Source organism: Rhinatrema bivittatum, chromosome 4, assembly GCF_901001135.1.
Source record: "Rhinatrema bivittatum chromosome 4, aRhiBiv1.1, whole genome shotgun sequence".
Taxonomy (NCBI): domain Eukaryota; kingdom Metazoa; phylum Chordata; class Amphibia; order Gymnophiona; family Rhinatrematidae; genus Rhinatrema; species Rhinatrema bivittatum.
In genome coordinates, this window is record NC_042618.1 from 55,610,988 (window position 1) to 55,627,193 (window position 16,206).

The following is a 16,206-nucleotide window of genomic DNA, read 5'->3' on the forward strand; positions in this document are numbered from 1 at the left end:
AGAGCAAGAGAGAGAGAGATGGCGCCTAGCCGGGTAGGTTTTAAAGTCCTGCCGGGCTGTCTCTGGTTGGCTGCCCTCCTTTTTTAGGGCGGGCCTAGGCGCGTTTTTTTAATTTTGTAAAGGTTCCCTTCGCCGGAAACGGCCTCGGCGATCGCGGTCGGCGTCGGGGGTCCCCCGGGTGGGGAGGCCGCACACTGACCTGACCTTCCCCCGGTGGGGCTCCGGCGCCGGCCGCGCAGGTCCTCGGTCGCCGCGTGGAAGGGAGAGCAAGAGAGAGAGAGATGGCGCCTAGCCGGGTAGGTTTTAAAGTCCTGCCGGGCTGTCTCTGGTTGGCTGCCCTCCTTTTTTAGGGCGGGCCTAGGCGCGTTTTTTAATTTTGTAAAGGTTCCCTTCGCCGGAAACGGCCTCGGCGATCGCGGTCGGCGTCGGGGTCCCCCGGGTGGGGAGGCCGCACACTGACCTGACCTTCCCCCGGTGGGGCTCCGGCGCCGGCCGCGCAGGTCCTCGGTCGCCGCGTGGAGGGGAGAGCTGGTGCCAGAGATGTCCTTAAATAACAAAAAGGAAGTTCACAACTCCACGCCTAGTCAAGGTAGTATAAAACAGTGGAGAATATCAGAAAGTACTAATTTAAAAAAAAAAAAATCTCCGAGGCATAAAAACACAATAAAAGCTCCCAAAAAAAAAAAAAGAAAAGAAAAGAGAAGAAACATGGGGTATCAGAGGACAAATGTTCTACTTCATCCATAGGTGGCTTTTCGGTTCTATGAAAAAAATGTCAACACATGCTTTCTGTTTATGTGCGAGAAAGGCCATTTCTGGAGGAGGTAGAACGCTCGTGCTCTGATACCCCATGTTTCTTTACTGAGGGTCTTACTCTCAGTATCCCACCAAAAAGTATCCCTTAATAAATGTAAACACAACATTTAAGTAAACTGCGTTTTTCATGGGACACAAAGACAGCAATTTTCTGCATGTTTCCTGAAGGTGAGCACATATAAACTCATGTAAAACACACTTCAGAACACTGTTTGACCTCTATGCAGGTAAACATACTTGCGCAGTGTAAAACAAGTTGGCTTACTGTAAATGGTGTTTCCCGTAGATAGTAGGATGAATTAGACATTATGTGTCAGTGACATCATCTGCCGGCACTCTAGCTAGTAGAGCTTTGAGCTCTACTGAGCATGTGTGGGAGTTCCCATGCAAGCACTGCATCATGAGCCTCCTCAATCTATATTATAGCCAAATGTAGCTATGTAGTCGACTCTCCAGAGAGGCAGGTGGATATTTCAAGGCTAATTCATCGTGCTATCTATATAAAACAGTTTTTGGTAAGCTAATTTGCTTTTTCCCCCCCAAAAGATAAGCAGGCTGAATTAGCCATTATATGTGGGGAGTCCCAAGCTGAGAGTTGCAGCAGAGTGTTTACTGAATAAGCAACCCAGACTCCACATGGAACGTAGACTATAGTGAGAGCAGGTTACACAAAACTGTTTTCAGAATTTACTAAATACTCATACGACCATCATAAATTGCGTCATAGGACAGCATTAATGTTTCAATGATTTATATCCAACTAGACATGCTTTGGTACGATCATCGGTCATATGGAAAAACAATGTCTCTCAAACTGAAAAGAAAGTGTATTCTAATTTTTTGTTATGAAAATAAAATACTTTAAAAGAATTTTGTGGTGCTGGTAAGAATTCTTTAACACTTATCTGCAAATAATCTAGGTGTCAAAGCTGACAGATCACTAAGAGAAACTTCTGATGGACACAATAAAATGTTAAATGAAGTCCTCATTGGAAATAATCCAAGATTCTGACACTGCAGCATGTCAGGGATGGTGGGAACATGGAGAGCTGTCCTTCAGATTATATAGGTATAAACCAAATACATACAATTGAATTCAGGTAGGAAATTGCTTAGTTTAAATCTGAATTCCCGAAGAGCCAAGAGTTATTCTAACAACCTGAATTCCTAACTGAATACCCACCATCCCTGAAATACTACAGTGTCAGATTATTGGATTGTTTCCAACATGGATTTCATTCAACATCTTATTGTGTCCATCACATTTCTATTTCAATGATCTGTCACCTTTGACACCTGGATTACTTGCAAATAAGTATTAAAGAATTTTTATCAGCACCACAGAAATATTTTAAAGTATTTTATTTGCATAACAAAAAATGTTTTCAGATTGAGAGACATTGTTCTTCCATATGACCAATGATCATACCTAAGCTCACCTAGTTGGACAAAAGTGACTGAAACATTACTGCAATTCTATAATGCAATTTATGATGATTATGAGTATTTAATAATTCATGTTTTACCTTTACATTTGTTGGAATGTATAGCTTTTTGAGGAAAATTCTGTTGGGATCTTTGTATTTTGCTCAAGGGTTCTCTTTTACAGTATTGTCTGAATTTACTGTCAGTCCTTAAGAGTTTATCGAGATAGTGATGGGATGTAAAGGTAGGAACTGATAACTAGGTTGCAGCTTTACAGATATCCTCAGTAGGCACTTCATGAAGATAAGCAACATAAGAAGTCATAGCTCTCCCTTGATGAGCTTTGACAGAATCTGTGACTTGCAAGCCTGCCAAAATGTAGTAGTGCTGAATGCACTCAACCAGCCACCTAGACAAAGTACGCTTGGCGACCACTATGCTTAGCCTTTTAGAGTCTATTGACACAAACTGCTAAGAAGATTGTCGATGTGGCTGACTTCTTTTCTTGTAATAGGCTAAGGCTTTTTTTTCAGTCCAATGTATAAAAGGCTTTTTCTCCTTCATGCGCATGAGGTCTCAGAAAAAAGGTAGGCAATACAATGGAGTGATTGATATGGAAAGCCAAGACAACCTTTGGCAGAAACTTCAGGCGAGTATGGAGGACAACCCTGTTGTGGAAGAATTGCATATACAGTGGATAGTGGATGAGAGAATGGTGCTCACTGCCTCTTCTAGCTGATATCACTGCTATGAGGTACAATACTTTCCATGTCAAGTAAGTTAGGGAAGCAGACTCCAATGGCTCAAAGGCAGGCTTCATCATTTGAAAAAAGGACCACATTTAAGTCCCATGGAACAGGTAGATTTTGTACCAGAGGTTTGATATGTCCTAGACCTTTCATAAATTGGGATATCGGTGAATGGGGAGAAAGTGGTTTCATGTACAAGAGAACATGGTAAGCTGCTATGGCATCAAAAAAGTGGAGACTAGAATCTGAAAGGTGGAATAAAAACGTTAGCAAGTGCTTGGACCTGCAAGATAAGGGATCCAAAGTGTTCCGTCCACACTACTTGGAATAGTAAAAATTTGTAACCTATCATTAAAATCATCCATTGTACCTGAAGACTAGAATGTGGCTAATACAGCCCCAATATTTAAAAAGGGCTCCAGGGGCGATCCGGGAAACTACAGACCGGTTAGCCTGACTTCAGTGCCAGGAAAAATAGTGGAAAGTGTTCTAAACATCAAAATCACAGAACATATAGAAAGACATGGTTTAATGGAACAAAGTCAGCATGGCTTTACCCAGGGCAAGTCTTGCCTCACAAATCTGCTTCACTTTTTTGAAGGAGTTAATAAACATGTGGATAAAGGTGAACCGGTAGATAGAGTATACTTGGATTTTCAGAAGGCTTTTGACAAAGTTCCTCATGAGAGGCTTCTAGGAAAAGTAAAAAGTCATGGGATAGGTGGCGATGTCCTTTCATGGATTGCAAACTGGCTAAAAGACAGTAGGATTAAATGGACAGTAGGATTAAATGGACAATTTTCTCAGTGGAAGGGAGTGGACAGTGGAGTGCCTCAGGGATCTGTATTGGGACCCTTACTTTTCAATATATTTATAAATGATCTGGAAAGAAATATGACAAGTGAGATAATCAAATTTGCAGATGACACAAAATTGTTCAGAGTAGTTAAATCACAAGCAGATTGTAATAAATTGCAGGAAGACCTTGTGAGACTGGAAAATTGGGCATCCAAATGGCAGATGAAATTTAATGTGGATAAGTGCAAGGTGATGCATATAGGGAAAAATAACCCATGCTATAATTACACAATGTTGGGTTCCATATCAGGTGCTACAACCCAAGAAAGAGATCTAGGTGTCATAGTGGATAACACATTGAAATCGTCGGTTCAGTGTGCTGCAGCAGTCAAAAAAGCAAACAGAATGTTGGGAATTATTAGAAAGGGAATGGTGAATAAAACGGAAAATGCCATAATGCCTCTGTATCGCTTCATGGTGAGACCGCACCTTGAATACTGTGTACAATTCTGGTCACCGCATCTCAAAAAAGATATAATTGCGATGGAGAAGGTACAGAGAAGGGCTACCAAAATGATAAGGGGAATGGAACAGCTCCCCTATGAGGAACGACTAAAGAGGTTAGGACTTTTCAGCTTGGAGAAGAGACTGCTGAGGGGGGATATGATAGAGGTGTTTAAAATCATGAGAGGTCTAGAACTGGTAGATGTGAATCGGTTATTTACTCTTTCGGATAGTAGAAAGACTAGGGGGCACCCCACTTTAGCATGGGGCACATTTAAAACTAATCGGAGAAAGTTCTTTTTTACTCAACGCACAATTAAACTCTGGAATTTGTTGCCAGAGGATGTGGTTAGTGCAGTTAGTATAGCTGTGTTTAAAAAAGGATTGGATAAATTCTTGGAGGAGAAGTCCATTACCTGCTATTAAATTCACTTAGAGAATAGCCACTGCCATTAGCAATGGTAACATGGAATAGACTTAGTTTTTGGGTACTTGCCAGGTTCTTATGGCCTGGATTGGCCACTGTTGGAAACAGGATGCTGGGCTTGATGGACCCTTGGTCTGACCCAGTATGGCATTTTCTTATGTTCTTAATATATATGGTTTTAAAGACATAATTTTTTCTAGCTGAAGGCTTTCTAGATGAGACTAATATGTCTACAATCTCTCTAGGCAAACCAAGATCCGCAATTACTAAGTACTCAACATCCAAGCTGTCAGATTGAGGGCTGAGAGGTTGGGATGACAAAGCATCCACTCATCCTGAGTTAACAATGTAGGATCTGTTCCCAGATGTATGAGAGGAATGCAGGAAAGTTGTACATGATTATGCATACCATGTCTGTCTGGACCACAATGGAGCTATGATTGATCAGATGAGTGTGATCCTGGAGAAGCTTCTGTACTGTTCTGGTGATGTGCGGTATCGGCAGAAAAGCATACATGAGACTTGACCCCCAAAAGAGGAGAAAAGCATTCTGAGCTAGTCTGAGATTGCTGGGGCAGAATTGAGCAGATGGATTTAGTTTTCTGTTCTGAGGCGAATAGAACCCCATAAGTCAATAGTCTGTCGACCACTGACTGCTGTAGATACCACTCGCGAAGACTAAGAACTCTGCTGAGTCAATGTGCCAGCATGTTGGCGATCCCTGGAATGTAGGTGGCCTGTAGACAGCTTGATTTCTGACTGCCCAGTTCCAAATCTTACTGATTCCTGTCAGATGGGCCATGACCCTGTGCCCCCTTGTTTGACGACACAGAACATGGCAACTTGGTTGACGGTTTGTATCAGCATATTTCTGCCCTAAAGAAGATGCATGAATGCTGATAGAGCTTATCTTATTACCCTTAACTCCAGTAGGTTGATTTGAAAATGTTTTCTTTTCTAGAGACCGAGTGCTCAAAGTACATGAGAATCCTGTGTGAGCACCCCATCCTTTGGTGGTGGCATCAGGTGCCAGTGCGACTTGATGGGGGAAGTGTTCAAAAAGGAGCTCCTTCCTGGAGAAATTGGAGATGTTACACCAAAGCAACTCTCATTTTATGTCCACTGTAACTAGTACCACAGTGGACAGCGATTGAGCAAGCTGATCCCATTGAAGGTAATGGATATGAAGGAGAGTCACAAGGACTGCATGGATTGCTACCGCTTTATGTCCCAATATGACTAGGAGCACTCTGGCTGTCCAGCATGGAGAGGACAGTAGCTTATGAATGAGTGATGGCATAATGTTCACTCAAATCTGAGGGTAGAAACGTACTCTCTCTTGGAGTGAGTATATCCAGGCTGCAATTAATTTGAGTTGCTGAGTAGATACTGGATTTGATGTCTCAAAATTGACTAGAAAACTCAAGGATTGTAGAAGACAAATTGTCTTGTGTAGGGAACGAAGCACTTCTCCCCAGGAGCTCGCCATGTTTAGCCAGTTGTCCAGGAATGGAAAACCTTGTATCCATTGGCAACACAGATAGCCACTACCACTGCGAGATATTTTGTAAAGTCTCTTAGAGCTGCCGACAGGCCAAACGGGAAGTACCTTGTACTGAGGGTAGGAAGAAACCATCTGGAAATGAAGGTAACACTAAAGTGAAGCATGGATGGGTATGTGAGCATATGCATCCTTTAGGTTCAGGGCACACATCCAGTTGTCCTGAATGAAAAGAAGAATTATGCTGAGGGAATTAATTTTGAATTTCTCTCGGAGCAGATGTTTAAGTGTCTCAAGTCCAGAATGGATCTCAATCCTCCTGGTTTCTTGAGAACAAAGATGTATCAGGAGTAGAAGCTCTGCTCATGTTGGGTCACAAAGATTGGCTCTATTACTCATTGCTGAAGCAGCAATTGGACTTCCAGGCGAAGTTCTGCTAATTGAGATGGATCTGAATTGAGAGTCAAACAATGTGGAAGGGATGGTAGCTGGGAGAAACGTACACAATATTCACACTGCATGATTCTGGAGGACCCAGAGATCCTTGGTTATTTGATGCCATATTTAAAAAAAAAAAAAAAAAGCTAGACTCCCTCCCTTACTCATATGGATTGTTTGGTTGAATCAAAAACTGAGCACAGGCTTGGGTTGGGTCAGTTGTGTAGTTTTAGGCTGACAGCACTCTCGCCATTGAGATCTGACCAGAAGCACCTGCTAGCATTGGGCCAGAAGAGGTGGCAGATGGTACTACTGAAAAGATAGGTAGAGAAGTCTGTGAAAGTATGGATTTTTGTACGTGAAGAATGAGCATCTCAATGTAGAGAATTGTTCGGGAACCATTGAGAGGTATTGCCACATTCTGGACTTTTATCAGAACTTTTCTCCAAATAGGCTGTCTCCTAAACAAGGAAGGACTGCCAACTTCTCATGGATATCTTCATATCTGCTGCTCGCTCTGAGCCACACCATACGTCAAGCCCCAATAGAGACTAAAGAGGTATGTGAATCAGAATCGAACAACAGATAGATCAGAGAAGGTGATGAATGTTTTCTTCCGCATCTAAAAGCAGTTGGGATAATTATTATTATTATCCATTGGTTGCAGAAAAGGTTTCAGCTTCTAAATGCAGTTGTGCAGATATTGTACCACGTAGAACTGGTGGATAGTTTTGCAAGTGGTAAGCACAGTCTGTGATCTTTTCCTGGTGTTCAATTTGAGTGAATTCTTGTCTTTTTTTGCTTTTTTCATGGCGGATTTGATGACCTCAGTCTGTTGGCAGCTGAATAACACCAAATCAAGTTTCCTAGCCATAGGAATGCCTGAAACAGGAGTTTCCCAGATGCTCATTTATATGATGTTGATGATGTTGGGGATTGGAAGGCAGCTGGTTCTGATGGTGTGTCCAGAATTTGAAGAAGACAGAGAAGTTCCAAGCATGGGTCTTTGTCTTTAGGAACATGGACACCTTAATTCGATCCCATCTTTTCTACAAATTTGAAATATGCTAAGTCCTCAAGGGGCGAGATGGGATCCAGGAAATCTAGAAATGGGTCAGAAGGTATACCTGCAGATTTGTCTTCTGAACCTAATGCATGGGCTCTCTTATCCAAGACTCCATCGATGAAGGTGGTGAACCAGATGGTTTTCTGGTTGCCCCTGAGAAGATATTGCCTGGTCCCCCACCTCTAACTGATTGGACTCCACCGCAAGAGAGTGGGATGATGAAGAACCCTAACTTAAGGGTTCTGATGACATGTTCACCTCTATAGGTGAGATTGGGACTCCAATCTGAGGAATCGCCTCAGCAATAGTGGAAAGGAGAAATTGGAAAGTTCCTTCCGACCACTTAAGTCAAAGAGATAAAGAAACTTCTCACCAAAACCACAATCTGGTCAAGTGACTGATGTGTCATCTGACTTGTGGGTGGCAGAACATCCTCTTTGGAGACTAGGATAGGTTCCTGCATCTGAATGGGAGGTTTATTGGAGATGAGTGGAACTATGGTTCTTACTGGCTCCAGTGCTTCCAAACAAAGACAATCTGCAAGTAATCTGAGCAGAGTGAGGGCTCTTGTAATTAGAGGGGGCAGGGGAAATCAGACACCTTCACTCACAGATCTTGTACGGGCTGTATATAGTTGTGCTGGTAGAGCAGCCTGAAGAGCATGGTGTCAGGCTTGATGCGTCTGTAGCTTTGATGGAGTTTATTTATTTAATTTATTTAAAATTTTTTATATACCGACGTTCATCCGGGATATCACATCGGTTTACAGTGTAACTGAAACAGGCGCCTGGGATGGCGGTTTACATCGAACAGATATAACGAATTTAACATAAGAACAAATGAGGAGGGGGAAAAGAGGAGGGAAATAATTAAACAAAACTTATGAGCAAAATTTACAAATATATATAGAGTATCACTATGTACAAAGTATTCATAAATACAGCAATGCCATGGAAATACAATTGTGTAGAGTTATACGGGAGGAGGGGGGATGGGGAGGGGGTGAGGGGTGTAGGTGGGGAGGAGGGGTGGATGGGGTAAAAGGAGAAGGCGAGCTGAGAAATCAGGAGAAGGTAAGAGGACTGAACAGGAAGGGGGCGAAGGAGGAATTTAGAGGTGGGAGTGAGGAATGGGGGAGAGGGAAGGAGAGTATGGGTGTGAGTGTGAAAGTGGGGGAATTAGGTGGAATTGGAGTGGAATGCTTGGATACCTGACTTTGATTGCTTCAGTGGATCTTTAGTGAGCTGTGTCGAGGAATCTGATGCAGAATGAGGATGTTGAGTCAATAGCATCGGGACTGCACCATGCATTATTGTACTTGCATCGTGGTGTCATGCAGCAGAGGACCAGATGCACCAAGCAGCAGAGCACAGAAGCCTTTAGGTGCATTGATGAAGCACAGGCCGCATATACCATGGGCTTTGGTGCATCATGTGCACTGGCAGGATGTGCATCAGGTGTATCGACTGAGCCAAAGCTGATGCATTGTGCTTAGATTGCTTGTACTTCTTTGACGCAGGATCCGATGGTTTCAATAAATGCTGCTGCTTCTTTGATGCAGAGTAGCTAACACTACTAGACCCCATGGCTTTGACCTGATTGAATGGGGGAGCTTTTGAGGACCTCCTGCTCAACTCCTTTCCTGGCAACGCAGATGATGCTGCATTGTGGGAAGAGGATCTGCTGTGACTCTGGAGAGATTTACGCAGCTCCTCAATTCAAACTCCCCAGGAACACTGGGAGTGTGGGGACATCCGTCCATAGATGTAACAATTCTTTTGATTATGTTCCAGCCCAAGGCACCAATAACACAGATCATGACCATAAGCAAGGCACATTCAGACGGGCTCAATCATAGCGCTTGCTCTCCTAATGCGCGCCCAGCCACCTCTCCTGGGCGCGTGATGCATTATTTAAATGAAGGGTCAGGCTAAAAAGGAGGTGATAGGGAAAACTGTGCGTCCCTAGCACTTCCTTGGCATCGGGCACACAGGAGAGGTGGCTGTTAGTGCGGGTTGAGAAAACGGATGCTCAATACGAGCATCCGTTTTCCACTGCCCCCAGCACAAGATACGCAGCCTGGACCGTCTAACTTGGGCACCCAGAATTTTTTTTTCGAGATTTCTTTTTTGTACTTCAATATGCTTTCTGTGGTTCCTCCTACTTAGTATCGCGATGATACTAAGTGGAGGAATCACAGAAACCATGCACACAGTATTGCATTGACCTGATTACCTTGCCACAGATGCAGTTTTTGAAGCCACTCACTGTTAAATTTTTCTTCTAGCCCAACATCTAAAAGCCTTGCCTCCTCAAGAAAATCTTCGTTTTCTTTTTCTTGGGCAGCACTACAAATTACTATTGTGGGTACTGCAGAGATGGCAAGGCAACTAAACTGTAGAAAACTAACTGTAGAAAAATATCAGTATTCAAGAGTATTTAAGGATTTTTAAAGAAAAATGTATGGAAGGACTGAGTTCACATCCGTGCTTATGCTCTGACAAAAAAATTAATGAAGAGGCTCAAGGAGGCAACTCCCGCACATGCTCAGTAGAGCTCAAAGCTTTACTAGCTAGGAAAGATGAGTCTGTTCGGTACTGCCGGATGACGTCACCACATGTAATGGCTAATTCATCCAGCTATCTATGGAAAACAGCCCATGTACTTTTACCCACTAAGAATAATATGCACACTTTTTAATCACGACTGAAAAAAGGGGCATTTCTGGTGGTTGTGCTGGGGGAAGAGGGCAAGAAAATTACTTCTACACACCTAAATCCCTTTTTGGCCCATCATCTTTGATGGCCCTTACATTAGTAACACAATAAAAGGCTCTTTACACATCACCAAGTCACATATTTTAGCCCTGATTTTATCACAGATTTTTCACCAAAAGGGTAAAACAAAAAAAGCCAAGCCTCAAGGATCCAAAGCAGGAGAAATAAAAACTTACTAAAATATAGTGGAGAATTTCATCTCTTTCCATATAGCTGAGAATTCCTCAAAGCGCACGCTGGCACTCTCCTGAAAGCGACCGAGTAGCGTCTCGCAATCTGTCTTCAGACCAGGAAAATCCATGGTGGCAGGCGCTGGCCAGAGGAAACATGTCCATACAACAGTGACGCACAGGTAATAGAACAGCAGAAGGATGGCAAGTCAGTTTAGTGGCAAGAAAATAGTTTCAGCAAAATGAATCGGACTGCTCAGTTAATAGACCTGAAATCTTCCCTTGGTAGAGGACTGAAAGTGCAGACATCAAAAATTGCACTGTACAATACAACGGGATCACACTAACTTGTTTAGAGATTTTGTACTATTAGGAGAAACTGAATGCACCTTTCAATAACTCTGAGGAATTCTTAAGACCTTTTAAGCCTGGGAAGAATCAGCCTCACTAACCCATAAGACTATTTACAATAGCACGAGAGTATGTCACTGCACAAGGGAAGAACTGACGCAAGTGTCAGAATCAAGCCAGTGTAGGAATCATTTCAGTGCACAGCACTGTTGGGGTTTTTTAAAGAAATAACCCTGAAAATTTAAAAATACTTGTCTCATCCATTTAGGCAGCCACAGCCTTCCTCACAGAACCTCTCACACACATGCAGCGACAATCTCCCTCATCAAGCCGCAGATACATACACAGCTTTCCTGTCACAGATTCAGACCCATAAGCACAGCAACAGGCTCCACTGCTTCAAATGCACACACAGCCAGTCTCCCTCAAATGATGCCTCAGGTCAATGGCACGAAACCTGTCTTGTTGATCCCATAGCCAGTCAGATTTTGAGCATATGTACAATGAAGAATATGCAGAGGTCTGCATATAATGAAGATCCCATATATGCAAATATATCTCATGTATTCTGTTCACTGATAGCCTGTAAATGCAGCTGACCATGGGGGACACCAGAACAGGTGTCCCCCATAGTCAGCTGCAGTAAAGCCAGTGAGAACCACTGGCTTTACTGTAAATAGGCCTTCCCAAAGCTTCCCTGGTGACTCCAAAGCCAGCCAGGTTTTCAGGACACCCACAATAAATATGCATGAGATATATTTAGGTATTTATTTGATTTATATTCTGCCTTTCAAGCAAATGTGGTTTCTCTTTAATATATGCAAACTTATCTCATGTATATTCATTCAAGCTTCTCATGTATATTCATTGTGGATAAATCATGAAAACCCAATGAGAGAGGGAGTCAACAGAACAGTTTTAGAAGCCCTTCCTGAAACATACATGAAGCCACTTTTTCCTTTAATCAGCTTCAAAAAACATATACCACTCACCTTGCATTGCCTCAGACACATACACAAAACCACAGCCTCCCTTATACACACATACTTCTTCATTAGTATCAGCAGGTTTCCTGAAAACCTCAGGAGTATAGGCACCAAGGGGCAGAGGAGAGCTGGCACTATAACTCAAGGCCTTTATTAAAGTCAGATGAGACAATTTTTTTCTGTATAGAAGGCTCTCTACTACCTAGAAATCCCTTGTAGGTTAGTAGTTATATACCTCCCTGGTAATAAGGGCTGGTGGGTGAGTTTTCTAACTACAATCCCTTGTCCTGTTTTTTCTTACACAGATTGGTTTGTGTACTAGTAACCAGAGTTCCTGCTGATTTGCCCCATTAAAAAAGTGGTCCCTGCCCTCAATTAAATGCCCATGTAATTACTCACTTCTGAGTCTTTAAACCTTCTCCACTCCTACATTCTTGCAGAGAGCAACATGAAACATATCATATTTTCCAGTGGATAAGTCACAGTTGTTTTCAGCGATTTCAGTGACTGCAACTTATACATCAGTGCGACTTATATACCATCACAATCTCTCTCAGCCTGTGCCATTAACCTTGCTGTACAAACAGGTGCATCTTATACGAAGGTGCGACTTATCTACCAACTTTTTCATCAAAATGGCAATTTATAGGGGGGAGTGTGACTTATATACTGCTGCAGCTTATACACCTGAAAATATAGTACTTTTATATTTTTATTTGCTGGGTATTTCCAGATGCCGGGACAGTCACTGTTGGATACAGGATTCTGGGCTAGATGGACCATGACACTTCTTTTGTTCTTATGAAGATGTAACCAAGTAAAGCTGCAAGGAATGAGGCACCTTAGGCATTTATGTACGAAAAAAAAAATGTGGAGTGGAAAGGTGCAATTCTATATCCTTAACAAAAAGGTGGAGTAATACTGTACTCAGAGATTGCAAATAGAAACCCAAAGTGATCAGCACTTTTCTGCAATTGTAAACAATCTACTACAAACAAGAGAATAAATAATCATTTAAGAAATGCTGCTCTTCTCCAGCTGATGGGGAACTGGAACAGCAACAAAAATCAAATGAAGGATCAGGTTTGAAGGGAAAGAAAAACAGCAGGAACAATGAATGAGGACCAGAAGGCCAGTAATAAATATTTAAATTAAAATAATCCCAGTTTATCCACTTGTCAGATTGATGAAGTGAGCCTGATCCTGAGCTCTTTAAAGCAAACAGCTTCCCTTCATACTGTTGTCCAGTGTAAGAAACGCTCTTGCTGCTATTCAGAATCAGGGTAGAAACATCAAACTGTCCAGAGAAAACTGGTGCTTTCTGGCGGTCAGGAACGATCACTTTCACAGGTACTGCTCACATGTGCATAGCGCCACGTGTGCCCGGGGTAAGAGGAGGCTCCAGCACGTCTGGCCTTGCAGGACTTCTTTTCAGAGAAACTGAAACTACAAGTCCATAAATGCAACGGAGTGAAAGAAATAACAGATCCCAGAGCCAGACATTATTATATAAATCTTTCGTTGACAATCAAGGCGGAAGGATTTAAAACCGCATCCTTCCCTGAAATTTCCCACCTCCTATACACAATAAGGAGGCAGGGGGAAGGGTTGCTTTGCTTTAGAAAAACAACTCCCGTGCGCTTACCTTCTGCGCTCCTGGAGCGCCAGCCTGTAACGTCAGCAGTTGCTGCAATAGTAAATTCTCTGCTGCGTAAAAGTCGAGCGACCGGGAAGAAACTAGGAAAAGCTACTTCTCACCAATGCCTAACCTCAGGGCATTGGTTCCCCCCCTGCTGGCCAGGAGGAAATAAGACAGCCTTTTCTGGATAAGTCATTTGTGACGTCCCACGTTCAGCAAACGGTTCCATAATATTTCTGCCAAAAAAAAAATTTGAAAATTTGCTGTCATTTCAAAAAGATTTCTTTGCCAATTTACTGGATCCCTTCTAATCATTACACCAGTATTATCTCAGATACTTCAATGTTGGTAATGTCCTAGTTTTGTAGATGGTATCTGCAACCACTGGATCTAGAAAAGCTGTTAATAAGGATTTATAGCACAGGAAGGTCAAGGTTTCAACGTGTAAAAATAATGTAAATCTCCATTCATCTATCTGCCCTGCTCTCCAGCCAAGCTGCATTCTTATTCAGAAAGACATTGGGCCAATCATTATGATGACTATACCTGGGAACATTTGATTTCCTGTCACCCTGAGATTGTCACGGTTGGTGGGAAGGACGGTAGCAGCATGGGCACAAACTTTCTCTCTCACACACTAGCACACTCACATGTTCACTCACACACATACATGCTCATTCTCACACAGTTCTCTCCCTTGGCCACACACATATGCACACTCACTTCTCTCCTTCAACACACCTGTGGAAGTGCATGTACACTCACTCTTGTTTTACATACACACACTCACTTCACTTCCACACGTATACATGCACACTCACTCCTCTCCCTTTTCTACACATGCCCATAAATGCATATATTCATTCACACTCATTCACTTCTCTCCCTCTTCCACACACACATGCATTCTCATTGTCTCTTCTCACCTCCATTCTCATTAAGCACAGGAACCTCCTCTTTCCCCAGGCCCACAGGACATGTGCTCCATTTCTTCCTCCTCCTGTAGCATGGGGCTGCTCTGCCCTTGTTTTATTTTCGGTTGCTGTTCCTCCTCCTGCATCTTCGGTTTCTTGTTGCCCACGGTGGAGGGCAATGCTCCTGCTCATCTTTCTCTTCGCATCACCTTCCTGAGGCACGGGTGCTGATGCTCCTCCTATCTCAAGCCTGTGCTGTTCCAGACCCTTGTCCTTCTGGCTTTCTGCAGCAGGGCACCCAGAGTTTTAGGGTGTTCACAAGAGTCTCTGGGCCAAATCCGAAGAGTTCCCAGATATGATGATGACGGGATCCGATCAGAGTCAGTGCTCTGTTGTACAATTACTGTGCTGCCCTTCTCCTCGTTCTGTTTTGGGTTGTTTTTTTTTAACACAGAATGGTTTTCCCAGTAACCAAAACACAGTAGAAACTATCCGTCTCACACTCTGTCGCAGAATACAGAAGAGTCTCTCTGGAGCATCAATCGCCTGAAAGCCCGAGTGGTCTGGTTGGCATGCTTGCAGTTTAGCAGCAGACTGCAGGGTCAAGCAGTCCTAGTAATATCAAACAATGCAATGACGGTGGCTTACATCAATCGGCAGGAAGGAACCAAGAGCCAGCAAGTGTCGCTGGAAATAGACCAACTTATGGAATGGGCAGAAGGGCATCTCCAGGAGATCTTGGCCTCTCACAATGCAGGAAAAAAAACTACATAAGACAGACTTTCTCATCAGGGAGAGTCTGGACCCAGGAGAATTGAATGAAGCGTTTCAGCTCATAGTGGATCGCTGGGGCCTGTTAGGATTTGTAGGTATGTGGGCCCTGGGCCAAGGTGAGAGATGGTACCGCCCACAAGGGGGAGCCCTGCGAGCCTCACTGTCGGGAGGCGAGGTCTCAGCGGATGTCAGACACAGCTGTGGAATAGAGTCTTTATTAGAGAAATAGAAAGGCAATGACCATGAAGCGGGGAGTGCAGGAGAAAGTCACAGAGTCTGTGCAGTGGGGTATGCCCAAGGCGAATACCTCTGTAGTGAAGATACGGCAATGGTCCGCAGAATGGGGTATACCGATGAGGCTCCTCAATAGAGATGATACGGTAGTGATCAATGGAGCAGGGCACACCGATGAGGGTTCCTCACTAGAGATGGTACGGTAGTGGTCCACAGCGCGGGGTACATCGATGAGAGTTCCTCATTAACTATGGTACGGTAGTGGTCCACAGAGCGGACTCACAGTAGCGAAGTTTCCAGGAGAAGCCCCGGGAAACTGGGCAAGCAGCAGTCCAAGGCGAAAGGCCCTCCGAGGAGCAGATAGCCAGAGACGAGGAAGGGCCCCCGTGGAGCGGTTACCCTGAAGTCTAACGCCAAAGCAGCAGGACTGTAACGGGAAGTCCGTAGTGAGCGAAGCGGATTCAGCAATGAGGGAACTCATTGCCAAGTTGTAGGTAGGCAGGGCCAGCCGGCTTAAATGTCCTGGAAGGATGATGTCATCCGGAGGAGACGCACCCGAGGTTCCCGCCATGATGTGCTTAAGACTGGCCGGTGCGTGCGCATGCCTAGGGGATTCCGAAGGCAAGATGGTGGTTGG

General features: G+C 43.7%; 1 protein-coding gene across 3 annotated transcripts in view; it reads right to left on the bottom strand.

Moving 5' to 3' along the window:
* Positions 1-13,790, bottom strand: part of SNAPC1 (small nuclear RNA activating complex polypeptide 1) — a 40,374-nt gene extending 26,584 nt beyond the window's left edge. The window contains exons 1-2 of one of the 3 annotated variants that reach the window (XM_029598151.1): positions 13,654-13,790; positions 10,678-10,813 (exon numbers count right to left, since the gene is read on the bottom strand). In XM_029598151.1, the coding sequence (XP_029454011.1) occupies positions 10,678-10,802 (125 nt within the window). In that variant the 5' untranslated portion in view covers positions 10,803-10,813; positions 13,654-13,790. Of the gene's footprint in view, positions 1-10,677; positions 10,814-12,407; positions 13,309-13,369; positions 13,632-13,653 lie in introns of those variants that run through there. The other 2 variants (XM_029598153.1, XM_029598152.1) reach the window with 2 other exon arrangements.
* Positions 13,791-16,206: the final 2,416 nt, after the last annotated feature.